Source organism: Ictidomys tridecemlineatus, chromosome 8 (genome assembly GCF_052094955.1).
Source record: "Ictidomys tridecemlineatus isolate mIctTri1 chromosome 8, mIctTri1.hap1, whole genome shotgun sequence".
Classification (NCBI taxonomy): Eukaryota; Metazoa; Chordata; class Mammalia; order Rodentia; family Sciuridae; genus Ictidomys; species Ictidomys tridecemlineatus.
Window position 1 is genome coordinate 7181294 of NC_135484.1, and position 17914 is coordinate 7199207.

Genomic DNA, 17914 nt, shown 5'->3' on the forward strand with positions numbered 1-17914 from the left:
GAATTCACCCAGATGTCTTGCCAGCTCACGCTGGGTTTAGGCTGCAGCTATTGTTCTTTTACATAACTTCTCGGGCTCTAAAGCTGCACTTACTTTCTATTGCTAAAGAGTCACCAAATTTTGCCTGGTCTGAATCAGGAATAAAAGAACTGAAGAAATGCTACTCCAGGTAATTACAACTGAAGAAATGCTACTCCAGGTAATTACATATATTTTAAAATTTTGCTTTATTAAGATATAATCTACAAGCAATAAAATTCAGCAATTTTAATTGTACCCCTGAATGCATCTTGGCAAATGTATAGACCCATGTAACCATGACCACGTTTACGATAGGGGACATTTCCATGACCTGTGGGTAGTTCCCTGGAGTCTCTGAAATTGGTCCCTTCTACCAATTCTGGGTCTCAGCAACCCCTGATCTGCATTCTGTCATGACAGTTTTACTTATTCTAGAATTTCATAGCTATAAAACCATACAATATTCTGACTTCTGTGTCTCTCTTGGAACTCTATTTTGTTATACCTTGACAGCATCCAAATGGGGCACATTGCCTTCTATTTGCAGCAAAGGGAGCAGAGCACAGCTCTGAGTAGTATTTGTCTGTGTGGAGGCCTGTTGCCTAGCAACGCCACTCATCACGAAAGGTATTGCCCAAGGTTCAACTGCAGAGGTTGGTTCCCTACGCGCTTCACCGGGTTGGAGTGCCATCTGCTTATCTCGACTCTTCCATTGTCTTTTTATTCCGCCAAGATTTTGTTTTACACCAATAATGACGAGTGCTCTATGTTGAAAGTCATTTATTCCTCTTCTCTGATTAATTTAGCTCTCTTCATAATTCTTCCTGGTGTGTTTCGGAGACATTTCTTCAAGCTGACATTTTAATTTACATTGCCAAGGAAGAAAAAGACATTATAAACAATTGTCTGTTACAAAGAGATTGTTGAGAGCTCTCCCAATAGAGAACTCGTTTAGGTTAAAAAAAAAGAAAGAAAGAAAAAAAGAAAAAGATAAACCAGCTGGGGTGGGGCAGAGATGTAGTATTTGGCTCACAATTTTTTTTAACCAGCATATTATTTGAACTGCATGAACTTCGGCACCCCCACCTCCCTTACCAGGAAATATTAATACTCCATCAGGTATTTTGAAGATTCAATTAGATAATACACATGCATATACACACCCCTGGCACACAGTAAGTGCTCAATAACAGGTGTCAATCTAATGTTTTTTTCTTCAGGAGTCATTTTGTTGTTATTATAATTAATAGTCTTTGTGCCATTTGGAAGATATTTACTTCCAGGTGATGCTTTTTTGCAGAGGGCTGGAACACACATGCTGTGGAGTCATCTGGTATGAGTCCCTTGGTAAGGAAAAGATGCTTTTTTTTTTTTTTTAAAGATGAATTTCTGTTTATGTTCAAGTATCTTAAATTCTTAAATATATCACTTTGATTTGGCGACATCTATCTCCCAGGCTGAAGGCAAGGTAATTCACTAATGTACACACAAGCAAGTAATACCCAGAGTCCTTGCTACCCTGTCAGTCGCACCCAGGTGCTTGCTCCTAAGCGTGCCCAAGCCAGACCTTGACAGGGAATCTGCATTTTAACTCCACCCCCAGGGGACGGAGAAGCAGGAGTCAAAGAACAAGTCCCAGCTCCTCTGTGAAGCCTGGGGCTCAGTTCTTCCCTGGGCTGGGAAGAGATTCGAGCCCCAGGGCTTCGGAGCAAGAACAGCTCTGCACATGGTCTGCTGTGGCAGGGTGGGGACAGTGCTGGGTGGCTATGCTTCTAGCCTTGCAGTTTCATCTGATGGTCCTCAGCAAATGACTTCCACAGGCCGCCTCATCGCACAGGGGAGAGGAGGCCATGAGAAGAGGCATCACTTTGCTATGGGGTCTGACGTGGTGATTTATTCAGTGACTCTGTTATCACAAGTTCCTACAGGCGCTCCCATCTGGAAGCTTCTCATTGTGTAGAAGTCTGTGTGAATAAAACATTGAGGACGTTGGGCTCACCAACTTGGAGCACCAGGAACTACCCTCTGAGATGGAGTCCCAGGACCAGGAGGGCGGGGTGGGACTGGGAGGTTGCAGGTGACTGCTCAGTTGTCCCCATGGCCTTCCAAACACTGCCTGGCGCAGGACCCCACTGGTCAGACCAAGCCAGCCCCAGAGGGGCCAGGAGGAGTACCTAACATTACACAGCTCTAGCCACCTTCTGGCCCCACCTGGCATATCCATAAATGAGGACTTGCGAATTTCCTGCAGGGCTTTGCGACTTTTGGAAAACCTCGTTATACTTTAAAACAAGAGTAGATAAAATATTTGTCATGCAAGAGCTCATAAGGAAATACTGTATAAAAATTATCATGAATGATCAATGCTTATTAAAGTAATTAAAAATATATTCAAGTCCCTGGGACCAACATAGCCCAATCAGAATAAAACAGGAGCCACGTAAGTTAAAGTTTTCTAGGGTTGGTGTTAAATAAGGTAAAAAGAAAGAGGCAAGTCAATTCTAATGACGTCTCATTTAATCCAGTCTTTCCAAACAGCATTTCCACATATCATTCGTCTGAAATTATTCACAAGGTATCTTGTGTTCTGATTCAGGTGACGTCTTTGCAAGCCATTGTGCAGTCAGTCGACTCCACGGTCCCTCTCAGTCCAAGCTGGCCACGTGTCAGACTCAGCACTGCCCCTCAGGACAGGCTACTGCACTTCCCAGGGCAGGTCCAGACCACCAGGGCCTAGGGATCCTCCGCAGAGATCTTCCACTCCCGGAGTTCTGGCTGGCCGGAAGGAGTCCCTCCCTGGCTCAGCGGGGCTGGGCGTGCTGCCCAGCACAGCACAGCACAACTACCAAAGAGCCTCCACCTAAGAGGCCCCGTGAGGGGCCCAAGCGCAGCCCCAGTGTCAGCAAATGGGCCGCCGCTGTGGGTCATGTGTCGACACATTTCTTCATCTCTTAAAAACAAAACTGAGAGAATTTTGGTTTTTTGCAAGGGAGGGTGTGTAAGAGAAGGAGAGAGGAGGCAAGAAGACAGTCACTCTGAGCTCTAACACTCCAACCCGGGAGCCTGAGCACTTCGGGGGAAAACACCAAAACTTGATGTTAGTGGACTGACTTAGAAGCTCCGACAGACGCCAATCATCATGATGGAGGCAGAAGAATGCTCCATCAACTTTAATATCGCCCAGTGTCGCGTCTTCGACTCCAGCAGCACATAGGGACACGCACAATTTTCAGTTCATGACTAGGCACATGGGGTGAGGGCAAGACACGGGTAGGCCAAGGGTTCTTTCTGAAGAGGAGAAAAGGCTAGCGTGAGTGACTTCGACCCAGTCATCTGATATGTCAGTCACCACCACACACCGGTCCCTCACATTCTGACCAGCCTGCTTCTTGGCCTCCTGGTGCTTCAGAGTCATTTGAGTGAGAACACGGCCGTCAACACCTGATCCGCAGCAGGTGAACCCAGCCGAGAGCCTCCTGCTCACAGCTCCCGAGTCTGCTCCTGCCACTTGGGCGCCAGCAGGATTCTAGTTCATATTAGAACTAGACCCGTTGGACGCCTGGCGAGGTCCTCTGCCTGTTCCTGGGATGGAGCAGTTTCCACCCCGGCCAGGGACAGGCAGGGTGAGTGGCAGCAGGCACTGGTCACACAATGCTCAGGCAATGGTGATGGGTGCCAGTCCAGTCCAGTGCAGTCTTCTCAGACAGTGAGCAGGTGTGGGCTGCTGCCTGCTCTGCTCCAGCCACCATGCTCCTTCCTACAGCGCCTACAGCCTCTCAGCCGCCCAGCAGTGGGGGTCCTGCATGGTGCCTGGGTGCCCACCCGTGTGGCTGCAGGCATCTCCTCCAGCAGGTGGCTTGGGTGTTTTGTCTCCCTCTGGGCTCTGAGCTGGCCCCTGCCTTCTGGCCCTGGTGCCCTTCAATTGCTTCCATTTCCACGTGCTCCAGTGAGCTCTGATCCTTTGGGTGCTGTCCTTCTTCTGTCCTCAGTGTGTCTGGACACAGTGGTTTCTCTGACCAGAAAAGGGTCTTTGCAAATGTTTCCACAGGCACTGTCAATACTGCATTTGCATTTTGGTCAAATTATTTTTTTAGCAGGCACAAAAGGGCAATCTTCTCCTTCACAGGAATAATATGAACTAGAAAGCACGTACCTTCCCAAGTCCCGTGTCTCAGTTGAATCCTGTTTTCTCAGTCATCTTTTGTTTTTTTCTTGGAAAGGAGATCTGGGGTAGTCATTAGCATTGATTGCCAAATACTTTGACTCCCTCCTTTTCCACCCTGTCAAATGGTGAGGTAAGGTTGCTCTTCTGGGTCTCTTGCAGTTGGGTGGGGCCACCTTCCCAATCTGCCAGACTCATGAAGATTTAATTGCTGAAGCAAGAACTGCTAAAATCCATCCTTTCCTGCAAAGGTCCAGTGGGGGCCCTGAGAAGAGCCTGGACTACAGATGCTGGAGAAGCCCCTGTGAACCTGCGTGGAGTGCCCAAGGGTCCAAGCTTCGCTGCATTCACTGCCCACCCAACTGGGCCCATCCTGAGAAGAGTCTGGGGATCCTCAAGTGTAGGGAGAAAACAACCCTTAGAGTCCACATCTTCCTCTCCATAGGAATTTATTATGCTAAGAACTAAATTTCTATTTTGAAGTCAATGAAGACCAGTTGATTTAAATTTTTCACAATTGAAAAATTAGGATTTTGTGGGGTTTTTTGTTATAATTAGTGTCCTTGATCATTAAAACTCCTAAGAAAATGAGAACTACTGCATTTCTACTGTATTTTCAATTAATAGGCACTAATCAGCTTATCACAGAATAAAGCCACAAAAGTGTGTTGATGAAGCAGAAAGAACCTGGGCAGATCTGCCACCCCACTGAAGTCAGTCCGCTCCAAGTTGTGCCTCTGCCTGGTCATGAAAAAGTCAAAAAATCAAACTCCAGCCCCTGAGTAGATCTGATAAAAGAATTTGGAGAAAATGTCACAGTCTCTTTTAACATTTATGAAATGGACTTATGCACAGCATCCCTTTTGAGGGGTACACAGGGTGGGCATTATTCATTTCTTAAAAGTAGTAATTGGAAAAGAAATACTTGGGTGTCTGGGTAGAGGAGCAGATCACATTCCTTCTGCCTTTGTGGGGTGGCTGTTCAGGCTCTGGAAAGGACTTCGGCATCATTGGAGGGAGGAATAGTCAGAGGACAAAGTTCAGGATGAGGAAGTGTGCTTAGAGAATAAGAGGTCTGGGAGGCCTTTCCTAACACAAACACAGCTACCTGTCAAGACCAAGTGGGTCTGTGTGGACTTGAGGTCTGGATGCTGTGGTGTCTATTTCTGCAGCTGTGCAGGGCTTCACACAAGAGCGCCATTCCCCATGACAGCCACAAATATCTGCAGCTCAGAAGCAGGCATCTAAGGTCCTGATTATTGGAATCCTAGAAGTCGCAGGCAGGGTTTGGTTGGTGAACTCATTCAGATTCAGAAATGGTGACCTGGCAAAAGATGCTGCTGCTTATTAGCTGACGCTTGGAAACTCGCTCCAAGAGAGGCTCAGGTGACTGCTCTGTGCAGAGGGGCATGGTGAACTCCACTTACAGCCGAGGACAAACAAAACAATAAGCAGAACAACCTCACATGGAATCACTCAGAGGGCATCTCGAGATCTCCTCCATTTTCAGTGTTTCCACATTGGACAGATACCCAAAAGTCTCCTTCCATGTGTGACTCAGAAAGATGTTAGTTTCAACTGGGAACACTTTCCAAAGAAAGTCTGGCTTAGTTGAAGAGTTGGAGATCAGTTTCCATCCTCCTCAATGCATATTTTGATCTTCCAGTGAATTGTAGAGCTCATGAGTAACTTCCTTTCCTAACGACTCTTGTCTTGATTTATTGTTCACCAGCATGTTTTTTTTTTGTTTGTTTGTTTGTTTTTTTGCTATTTACGCAGAATGTCCTTTAGAAAAAGATGAGATGCTTTTACGTGAAGCCATGTGCAGGTGGCACACGCCACCCCTGGAATTCCAAATCTGAACCTTGTTGGGTGTGTGCAGTCCTGACACTCAGTTCTGGACCACAGTGACATGCACTAATGTTACACTGTGCTCACTACTGACTCTGACATTGAGCTGTGACCTGATCTACTGTATTCCAACAAATATATAGATTAGATTTCTTAATTAACAGCTAGATTTCAACTCAAATGTCTTTCTATTTATACATGAAATAACCACTATTAAAACAGAGAAAGATTTAATCTTTTCTTCAACTTCAAAGGAATGGGAAAATTTACATTTAGTTCTGTTAAACATATCTATAAGCTGCAAGAAAGTACAGCTAAAGAACTATTGTGAGTAGGGAGAGGCCGAAAACAGATCAAAAGGAGGGGGGAAATAAAGATAAAAGCAATCACAGAGAATGGGAGGAAATATAAAGACTTCTGGATGCACACGGAGAGACATTTTTGAAAGTGAACATTATACCAAGGTTATTTAAAAAATAGATGCGTTTACTGGACAGATGGGTTAGCAAATGAAGCTAAATTACTGTGTGGTCTGTGTCTCAATGTTCTTTGATTTCTGGGACAATGTTGGTTACATTAAGATGGATTTTCTAGACACATGGTGACAAAATAATGTGATTCAGCTTTTAATGTAAAAAACATTTTCACTGCAATGATTAATAATTAGCTTGCTGGACTTGAGAGGCTGGTTCTCTTTAGACAATCAAAAAATACAACCTCACTTTCAGAGGTGTGGAAAGAAAGGCTATCAGCAACCCTACCTGAAGTTGCACTCAGTTGACATCAAAAAGTCTGTCCCCTGCTAAGTCTAGAGCAGCCAGAAGAAACAGAGTGTGTAAACTGTCTGAACGGGGCAGCCATCACTCCGCCTTCACTGAGCCTGGTCAAGGCCAGGTCTCGGAGAGCTGTGTGGAAACGGAGAGCTGCACACACTAGTCAAAACGCATTAGAAGGAGGTGTTTCACCTCTATTCAGTATGGTGCCGAGTACTCATTCAACAGGCTTTCCCCAGTCTCCTTCCAAATCTCAGCGGAGGGGCGCTGGCTCTGAAATGTCAGCAGGAAAGAGAACAAAGATCTGCCCTCGCGAGAGAGGAAGCCACTGTGAACCACATCACTCCGCTCTTCCTTCGTAGCTGGAGAACTTGTCCTTGAGGTCAGTGAAGGATCAGATAATGGGATAACTTCCTTAATGGGATAATGGGATAATGACCTTGAGTTGAAGGGATTCGAGAAGTTGTCACAAGCTCTCTGTTTGTCAAGACTTGAAGAGAGCCCTCAGGTTTCCACCACGGCACGTCATACCTGGGGCTCTGAAACCAACGGCCACGGGGCTCAAGGGATGAGACCGACCTTATTTGTGCCTACAGAGCAGCGACTCCTGTCCTTTATGAGCATGAGCACTTCTGGCTCATGTTAAAGTATGTAAAGGTTGACCACACAGTAGGAATAGTGCTTTTAGTTTCTGTTCATTGAAACCACATAATGGCTCAGATTTCCTAAGATTCACCCTACAATGCAGTAGTGATACTGCATTGGCTTTATCCAAGACATATTAATTCAATCTGCAGACAAGGCTTGATTGTAAATGGTTTGTGGACTTTTGCAATAACTCCATGGTCCCTAAGGATGTGAGGCCACTGGGAAGACAAGCCATGTGATTCTTCCATCAACTCTGGAGCTGAGATTATAGCTGCCAGGAGACAGGAGTGTGGGAACAAGAAGCTGCAATCTGCCGGCCCAGGGCTCCCTCTCTGGTCACCCTCCATGCTCATCACAGGAGAAGGTGATGATGTTTTTCTGTTACATGAGAGGTTGTCTAGCAGAAAAAGTGCCCATCATCCGGGTCATTTTCCCTAACATTTCCTATGTTCTGCAACCAACATATGGGCCTCTATTGTTTAGGGCTTCCTTTATTCAAATCTTCCATCAGAGATGCATTAAGAATATGGAGAGGGAAGGTTTCTTCTCCATCAGTTTTTCTTTCTGTATGTTAAACTATATTTTCTTCTCTCCAACAGCAAACAGCACAGGTCTACGTTTTGCTTCAAACTGAGAGGTCCAGCCATCTAGTCCTGTTTGTATGAGTAGCTAGGACCATCCTCAGGCCCCACATGAAGATATGCTCCCACGCCAAACAATCCAGATGTTCTTCCCTCAGCCATATGGTTGAGAGAGCTTGATTTTAATTCTTTTTTAGGGAAGAAAGGATTTATCCCATGAATACGGAGCCCAGATGCTTTGTTTACTATCTTCTTGATGGGATCTGCAGAGATCACATCTCGATGTGCTTTCTCCTGTACTGTGTAAAGAAACTTCCTCATGTTTTATCTTCTCAGAAGGGGCACATCTGTGCATCCAGCATTCAGTCTAGCTCGGGGGAATTTAAATGGGCTTCACCTGCTCCGTGGGCCATGGATCTTGAGATGATTTCATAAAGAAAGGCAATTATTCTGATGGGTTAAAATCAAGCAAGCAGTGCCGTCATGGTAACAGCAGCTCTGGATTATGAACGATGCTGGGCCTCCTGCCAGGGCACGGCTGGGCAGAGTTGTGTGGGGCTTGTGCTAGTCGTTATTGCCTCGACTGAGGAAGGCATCCACAGAAAATGCATTTTCTCATTTACTCATTGTAGGGAATTTAGATTGCAGAAACTCGTTTTGCCCAAAACCACAAGAACAGGCCAAATGGCACAGAAACAGAACACTTGAAAAAGCTGACCGTCTTTCTCTGTCTCATAGCCGGACCATGAAGATACAAAGAAGGGATCAGAGGGCTGTTCCCTTGGCAAACACTCAGAACAGAAAAAGAAATAGCAAACTTGAACTTGTTCCTCTATTCTATTAGACAGAAACCCAGAATTCAAATAATTGAATTAGGCACTTTCACCATCCCCACAAAAGACAGCATCCAACATCAATCAGCCACAAGACCGTGAGGCTGATTGATTTGGTTTTATATTTTAATTTGTGTCATTACCACCAGGGCTTGGGCTAGGCTAGAAGAAGGGTGCTTCTCTGCACACGGAGGGTTGTTGGGGTTGGAAAGGACTCTGGTTCCTCAAGGGCAAGAGGAAGGTCAATTATTGAGAAGGGAATAGGGAAGACCACTGATGGCATAGCTCGTGGCTCTAAATGTCACTGCACAGAGCATGGACTCCTCTCCCATCTCAGAACCTGTGTGGTCCTGCCTGTGAGGTTTTCTAGATGCTCAATAGCAGGAAGAGCAGGGAGAAGAGAGGAAGCAGGAAGAGAGGGCTCTGGCTCTGAGCCCCACTGAGCCATGGGCTAGATCCCCAAGCCCAGAGGCCTGCTGGGGGAGGGTAGGATCAGGTCTTCCTGGTTGGCGCTATTGCCAAGGGCCTGGGGACTTTTCTGGAGCATAAGCTCTGGGCAGCAGCAGTCTCTAGAAAAGGTATGAATTGTCATCAAGAGCATGCCCGCATCTTGCTCCAGGACACCAGATGAGTAAGGAAAGCAACCAGATCCCGCCTTCTGAGGAGGGACCAGGCAGGAATTCAGCAGGGCCTTAGCTTAGGATTCTGGACCAGATAAAGAATGAGAGTAGGAAAGTAGAAGTGAGGCCCGACACAGAGGCCGAGGAAGGTGGAGGAAGCCTGGCAGGCACACAGGCTCGGCAGCTTGCACCAGATACTGGGAATGGTCTAGCAAATTCATTCCAGGTCCCGTTCCCAATCCAGCCAGGAATCCCAGTGTCTTCTTGGAGCTCAGGGCTTGGGGAAGACTGAGAAGGGGGCTGTGAGGTCTGCAAGTGTCAATCTTTGGCACCTTCCTCTGAGCATAGCTGGGAAGGCGAGCACTGTTGGGTGGCCGACTCCACCCACTGCCTGATTCTTGCTCAGTGTGGGCTCGGAAACATCCCAGTTTCAGGAACAGCCCCTGTCCTGGGCAAGCCAGGACTGGTGGTCCCCCTATGGACCCCACCTGAATTGTCCTGGGTTCTGTTAAAACACTGCCTCTTCAGGCTGTGTCACCAGACACCAGGATTGGCAGATTCGAGGGTGCACATGAAGATACTCCGTTTCCCTTTTGTAGAGAATACTGGGAGGAGTACAGCTCAAGCTTTAACTTGTATGAAAAAGAAATGGCGAGATTTTGACAAAGGTATGACCCACTTATTGCAAGAGGGAAGATGCGTGAGAATGAGAGACAGAGGGGGCCCCATCTGCCCACAGTTCCTTGTTCAAAACGCTGCTTTTTGGCAGGCATCTTGAGTTAGCCTCGCCTGCTCCCAGACTATCCTCTCATTCTTTATGGCACATGTCATTTGCATTTCCAATTCAATTAAAGCCACATGATGCTCTGGGCCCCTTCTCCCAGCATTGATATGGCTGAATGAGAGCCCAGTGATCTGGAAGCTGGGAGGGGGAATTTCCTTCTGTGAAAGAAACTTCTTAATTACTAAGCTTGGGAAAGGAAGTCAGGCTCCTTGACAGACTCTAGATATGACAGTTTATCAATACTATTCTTTTTAACTATTTCATTGTAGCATAATCTGTTTTTTCCCATTTATTCAAAATTAGTCTTATTTTTTAAAAGGTTATGGTCATAGAAACTAAAAAAAAATGCATTTAGATATAGTCCATTCATAGAACCCAGGCCATTTCCAAAAATAAAAATAAAATACTATTAAATTAATTCTTGGCTACAAAGGTCCATTTTGAGTTGGGTATATCAAGTGTCCTGACATTCTCAGCATTCACAAATATTCTAAATTTAATCGAGTGTGATGGTATGCAAGGGACTGAGTCGTTTTAGGGATAAGGACTTTGTTGTAGAGTTGGCACCATTGTCTCTGTGAGGGGGAAGCAGACTTAGTTCTGAATGTTTCCAGGGACTGCCTTTCCAGTATCCCTTATTATTTTTGAGGGTCTTATATTCTTATTTTTGACACAGGTCTGGCCTGGAGACACCTCAGGCCTACCCTGGGCCTAACTCATGTTCTCTGAATCCCGTGAGATGCATCCCAGGCAGACGGTTTTCCAGTCTCAAATCTGAGTTAACCGTTAAACACAACAGTGAACAAGGCACAGGACTGGAACACCTCACAGCCCCATGAGCTCCATGGAAGTCAGACTCATGATGTCATGCCTGCTTTCAAAGAACTGAAAATTACATTTATAAAATGTCCCTTTGTATGCAGGTTTTCAAGTTTGCTTTGTTTTTTTCAACGCTGGGAATGAAACCCAGGGTCCAGAACATGCAGGGCGAGTGCTCTACTCCTGAGCTATCGCCCCATCCCTGAAAATCCCTCTTTGAAAGCAAGTGTCAGAAGCAGACATCCCCAAAGCTGGAAAGTCCCTTGCTGCAGCCATGACAGTGTTTATGTGACAATTCACTAAAATATTGAAAAAAAGAGTAGCTATCAAGGGTTAGAAATCTCTCTGCTAACTGAGGCAATCTGAAAACCAGCCTAGTACTTTCTGAGAAGGTTTTAATCTTTCATATTTTGGAAATGTATCCAAGGTGGGGTCATTTATACTAATAATGGGCTCACAGGAGTGGGTCAGAAAGCTCAAATGTCCATTCCTGATATCCCCTGAACATCCTGCCACTGGGAAACACCTCTGAGCATTTCCACGAGAGAGCATGTGTTGACAAAACAAGTGGAATTCCATTTTAATAAACTCCAGATCAGCCATGACCCATGAACTGCACAAACAAGGAAGTTATGATCAAAACTCGTTGATGTGGCATGGTGTTTAAATACCATTAACCCATATGGACCTATGCAGTCCTGTGGTGTCAGAGGCTCATTGTTAGCTAGAGTTGTCGCCTAATATTCTCTATGAGCATCTCCCACACAGTGAGGAGTATGATGGGGGGTGGGAGGCTAGTAGAGAGATTTTTAGGATAAAGGTCTTTAAAATCTTTGAACAACAACAAAAATAAAACCAGAAATGCTGCCAAAGTTACTGTCTATGGGTTTGCACAGCCCAGTTCAGCACAGGGGCCCTGGCTGTCCGACCCGTGTATCCATCAGTGTTTACTGATAAATCAAGCTGCATGAGAACCATCGGTCTTACCAGTATAAAATGTGAGCGGGGGTGGGCTGGGAGACTCCTTAAACAGGTTTGGGGAATCTTTGATGGAGCAACTCTTCCAATTCTGTCAACAGCCTCTGGGGCCACTAGGTGAGCCTGGGACTATTCTCCTCATGGTGATGACTGAAGCGCAGAGACAAGGCCCAGCCACATAAGCACACCCAAACCTTGACTGCATGGCATCTGGTCATCTACCACCGGCCAAAGCACACTGCATGGCCAATGTCAGAGGGCAGGAAGGCTATCCCACCTACCAGGAGGTCACAGCAATCTACACCGTCACAACCAACATCAGTGGAACGCAGAAGTATTTTTATCCCGTGGGAATATTTACAGATAGACATCTAATCCACCCCGACCCCAAGTCCTCTGGATAACCAAACATGTGTTGACCAGACTCTGACAACAGAACCAGCACTATTAACGTCAACCACGTTTGCACGCACAGGTACCCCCATCTCTGCGGCACATCAGGACACCCTCACCATGCCCTAGGTCACTGAGGAAACAGGCATGTTCCATATGGCAGTGACCTGCAGCTGCTGCACCTCTGTGTCAGGATGCGGCTTGCTCATCTTGAGACCCAGGCTGAGGAACAGCACCGATCCGGGGGATGCTGTTCTCCTGGCAACCTTTGTCCTGAATTGGGCAAAGCCCAATCTAGTAAGGTGGCCAAGTCTGGCACCAGGTGTGAAATGTATTACTTAGGGAGAGGCATTGCATAATCCTCTTACAGAGAGGGTTTGAACAAATTGGAACATGAATACAATGTCCCACAGATAACGTCACAACGTGATAAGAAAAGATTACTAAGAATTTAGTCATTCTAGTTCAACTTACAGAATGACCAAGTCTATTATATTAAAAAAAAAAGCCTAGATACTCAAATACTCACTCATTCCTTCTCTATCCACGAGCCTTCAATGCCTGGGGAGCAGCCATAGCCTCAGATAAGTGTTGTTGTCAACACCCATGCACACACCATTCACCTACGCTGAGAACTATTACATGTCTATCATGGAAGAGTGGAAAGCTGAACCTAGTCATTACTGACCAGATGTAGGGCAAGACACAGCATGCTACAAGTGAGAGGTAGAAAACCACTCAAAGTTGATATCAAAGGAAAATCCCATAGTTACCAGAACTTCTGAGCAAAAGAGGTGTGGTTGGGGCAAAGGCAATTGTCTTCATCAGTGTGCTCTGTGGGTCTGTGGGGACAGCTGCGGCTGCTTCTGACCACATTGCCAGACCCTGTGGTGCCTGTGCTGTAATTTTTGTAGATGAGCTAATAACTTGCTTTTTATTTTTAAATATGCATAAAAATTATAGTGTGCAAGTGTTCAAAGGCTGAGAACCATTGTTCTTGCCAAGCTAATCCTTATTCTGCATTGGGTAACTACCCACTGTTTAAAATCCCGTGCACCCTTTGATTTTCTCTAATTTCTACAAAACTTCTCCTGGTCTCAAACCACTTGCCTGCTTGCCGTAAGTTTTAATTTCTGGACTTCTCTTCTCAGGGGATAATTGTTACAGCGTTGGTATATTCAGAGAGCCGAGGTTATTCACAGAGCAACCCATCCACAGAGTAATCCACCTGGCTGAATGTGGGAATCAAACCCAGGGTACCTATGTCATCCATGTCTTCCATTACCAAAGTCTTGGAGATTGGTGAAATTTAGGTTATCATCTGGAAATGAGTGCATCCTTGGATAGTTGTAAGCTAGGTCCTCAGGATCTCCTAAATGTATCAGTAGTCCTGGTGCCAGTAACAGAACCAGCTGGACTTGGCAGGCGGCTGAGGCACTTTTGAGGACCGGAGAGTGTAGAGATGCCAAATATCCTCAGGCTGCTTTGAATCCTATGGATTCTTTCAAATCCATTCCCATGGCTTCCATTCCCCATGATGAGCATCCTAAATGAGGTGGGCATTGGAGAGATCTGGAAAGATGGGGCAGTTTACACAATGGTAACTTCTGAGAGTCAGGATTTACTGAGAAGAGGCTCTGGAACATAGAGAGGGCTGGGCCATTCATCCCTGGGCCTGAGTGTCCCTGAGATCATAGCCTGAGCGCCAGATGCAGCCCAGTGCTGAACTGTGCACAAGCATAAGATTTTAAGGCGATCCTAACATTGGCACAGACAATATTTGTTTGAGTCACTGAAATATGAGTAATTGATACAGGTCATGCTTATTACTGCAAAAATCTATGATAGGATCTTGCTTTGGTTTTGGTGTTGGAGTTCAAGTAAAATGCCAGTGTGCTGCCACTATTCTGAGTTATTGTAAAGGTATTTTGCACATTATTATACTTTGGGGGAACATACAGGACTTAGAGAGCTACAGTCAGGCCTCTGAAGTGGCTGAATTCAGTTATTAGCACAGTGTTTTACAGTGAAAATGCCAAATCCTTCCGTTTTTGAAGAACACACATTGCTTTTCTGTTTATGTTGTACAATTAGAAAGCTTAGAAATGGATGGCTTCTATTTGGAGACACTTGACTTTAAAAACCAAACCACCCTTGAAGAAATAGGTAGTTGTTAGAGAAAAACTAGGACTTAGAAGATGGGCCTGGAGAATCTCATGGTACTGAGAGTAGAAACTGTTCAGAGAGTACCAGAGAGGTGGAAGGGCTCAGGAGCGCACACAAATAAGCTTAGCCTGCCCAAAGATGGGCACCACCAAAGTAACAGCAAAGGGTTGAAACATATATAATACGTTTAAATCCAGGAGTTTGTAATGCGGCATAGAAAAAAAAACCACATAATTCACTGAACACCTTTGAGTGTAGGTGACCAATTCATTTTCTTTCTTTTTAAAGGAAGAAGAATTACTTACACATGTGTCCTTGCCTTTCTGGATGAACTGTCTCAGGTAACCAAAAATTGATAAGAAAATCAGGTCTTTATGTAAGTATTCCAGAAATGCATGAAGAAATCCCGACAAAACGGGAATACTATCATCCTGCAACCACTGATGAGCATATCCATCCAGGCAGTGATCGGCAATGGCAGTGACATCCCCAAGGAGACTTGCAAGACATGAAGTATCTCTAACAAAACTGCGCCGAGCCCTTAGAACAAGGCTAGCCAGAAATATCCAACCCCAACTGATTGAACCCTAGCTCTCACCACCAAGTTACAGGGGAAGACAGGAACATGCTACATCCTACGGGATGTAATCAACAAACTGTAGCCGGAGGAAACTTCTATAGAAATCCAACCCCCACCCCCGCCCCTGATTCTTCATGTTCAAATCACTCAGAACCGAAAAAGAGAGGAACCTATGGATTAAAGAAACTGGAAGAGGTATTCCAACCACCTTAATATACAAACTTCATGAGGAGCCCAAGGCACCAAGGAATCTGTAAAACATTCCAAGACCATCAGGGAATGGCGACACTGAAGTATTTGATATTATGGGTGATTTACTCTTGGAACAATGGCACCGGGGTTATCTTTGTATTTTATATATCACTGCCCTCCTGATTTGCTCTCACCACAGCTGTCAGACCTCATGGCTGGATCACAGTTCTGATACTTGTACTGAAATCTGAAAGTCAAACTGAAATATTTTGCTGTTCATTCAGCAGTGTCCTGAGGATGGTGTCCACGTCCTCCCAGAATTAAGTAAGCATCCTGGGAAGGGATGGTAAAGCCAACAAAGACCCTTATCAGCACGTCTCTACTGAAACAAACTGAATACTATGAAGAAAGCAATGTTAGCAGCCTAATATTCTTCCAGTTTTAAATCAAGATTTACGTCTTCCCCAAATTTGTGCCTAGTATTCTTCTTATAATAATCCTTCTGTACTCTGCATTTACTTAGTCTTTGCAGCTAAAGCGAGGTCATGCATCTCTTTACATGCTCTCCTCCAATTACTCGAAGGTAGCCTCAGCCATGTGTGCTATATCTCATCTGCATTTCACATCTTCCCAAGGAAAAAGAATGAGCTGCTAATTTTCCCCCATTCCTTTCAGGGCAGGGATAAAGAGGAACCCAAAAAGTCTTTGCTAGAGAAAGGGAAGAATGGAGGAAGGGAAAAAAAAGGTAGGAAGGAAGGGAAAATAAAGCTGAAATATCACATGATTGCTTGAGCTCTGGTTTGGACAAATACTATTCCCAAGACTAAATTTAAAAACAAAACATTCTCTAAATTGAATGTCAAGGAGAGATGTGCAATTTGTGCCATCAAGATGAATCAGTGAATAGGATGAGGGCTACATTAAATAATGCATAATGATTCAAGTAGCTTGGTGCAACTATTAAAATAAGGACTTGCATGATCAATTAGCTTCATCTAAGAATGATTTAGTCATATTTTTAGAATACACATATAATTTTAAGAAGCAAAATTGAGTATATAAGGACAAATTAATTCACTATATTTGTTACTAGTAATGAATAAAATTACCTCTGAATAATTTGGTGAGAGATATTTCCCATTGCATTTAGCAATGTTCCTCAGGATTTTTAAGGCTTTGTCTCCTTCTTTCCGAGTGATCAGCCAGCGGGGAGATTCAGGGACCACCCTGGCAAAGAAGGAGGTTTTCTGAGTTACAAATTTCAAAATCTGAAACTTTATGACTTCAGGTTTTCTATTAGAATGGGTCTTGCAATTAGGTACAAGTTGAGGCAATTCTCAGCTAATAATAAGCTATCTAAAACATAGAGATAATTTTGGCAAATGTATAATGAATGGAAAACACACTAACTTGATTAATGGATCACTGCTCATGAAAATCAATATTGCATTGCTCTTAAAAATAGTTCATCACAGTATCCTTGAGGCATATTTGAGAAGAACTTTGATTTAGTAAGTACTTAGAAAAGGTTAACAACTTGATTTATATAAGCTGATTTGTCCATATTTTAAAGTTAAATGAGAGGAATGATTAAAATATATCCATGCTAATAAGCATCAAGTGCATACACCTGTGGTTTCTTGATAATTTAATTTTCTGATGTTCTTAACATTTTCTATTCCTCAGAGAATTCCCAAGTAAGGCTAATTTGCTTAACAGAGCATACAGAGAAGCAAACTGATTTCACTGCATTTAATCTGCATGTTGAAATACTGGGCAGATGTAGCTGTTGCCTTATAGTTTTCATTAAGATATCGAAAAGCCAAGAAAACATATAATGCAAAACTCTATTTAGAACTTTCTGTTTTGGCATTTTATTATTTTCGGTGATAACTATGAGACAAATCTTTAATAAGTTATCTGTTTAAATTCTCAAGTTATTTAAAAATTCTCAAAGCCCATAGCCATTCTGAAGATGCTGGACAATTTCCCTGCTGCTAGCATTTTTTGTGTGGGTCTGGATTCTACATTTCCTTGGGGTAAGTGTAAGCATGATAATGACCAAAACAACATTACCAGTAATAAAGGAGGAAGAGAAAGTTGGGCAGCGTAATGGCTAGCTGGATCCCTTGCCAATTGGGGATAAAGTAGGCAATTCCAGGGAGAATTATGATTCCAAGGGTGAAGAACATTTGAATCACTATTCCCACAATCCTCCTTTGTTTTGAACCTACTATTTCTGTCACTGAGGGAAAACAAACACAAGAGGTTAGGGAAGCTCAAGATCAGCTCCAAAATAAACAAGCAAAAAGACGTTACACCTGTTGTACCCATCAGCACTGCCGGAGCGCTCCAGAACTCAAGGACCCGAGGCTTCCATGTTTTCTGAAACGATGGAGATGCTCTTTCCAGGACCACATTTGCTCTCCTCTCCTTCTGTTCTCTGCCACCTTCCTCTTAATCACCCAGCCCAGCACCCTGCTGGGCATGGTGGGGGGTGGGGACACAAAGAA

General features: G+C 44.4%; 1 protein-coding gene across 1 annotated transcript in view; it reads right to left on the reverse strand.

Annotated features, from left to right (window-relative positions):
- Nucleotides 1-17914, reverse strand: part of Slc22a3 (solute carrier family 22 member 3) — an 81804-nt gene that overhangs the window by 22066 nt on the left and 41824 nt on the right. Inside the window, exons 4-5 of the mRNA XM_005321468.4 lie at nt 17478-17646; nt 16511-16628 (exon numbers count right to left, since the gene is read on the reverse strand). Of these exons, the coding sequence (XP_005321525.3) occupies nt 16511-16628; nt 17478-17646 (287 nt within the window). The remainder of the gene's footprint in view (nt 1-16510; nt 16629-17477; nt 17647-17914) is intronic.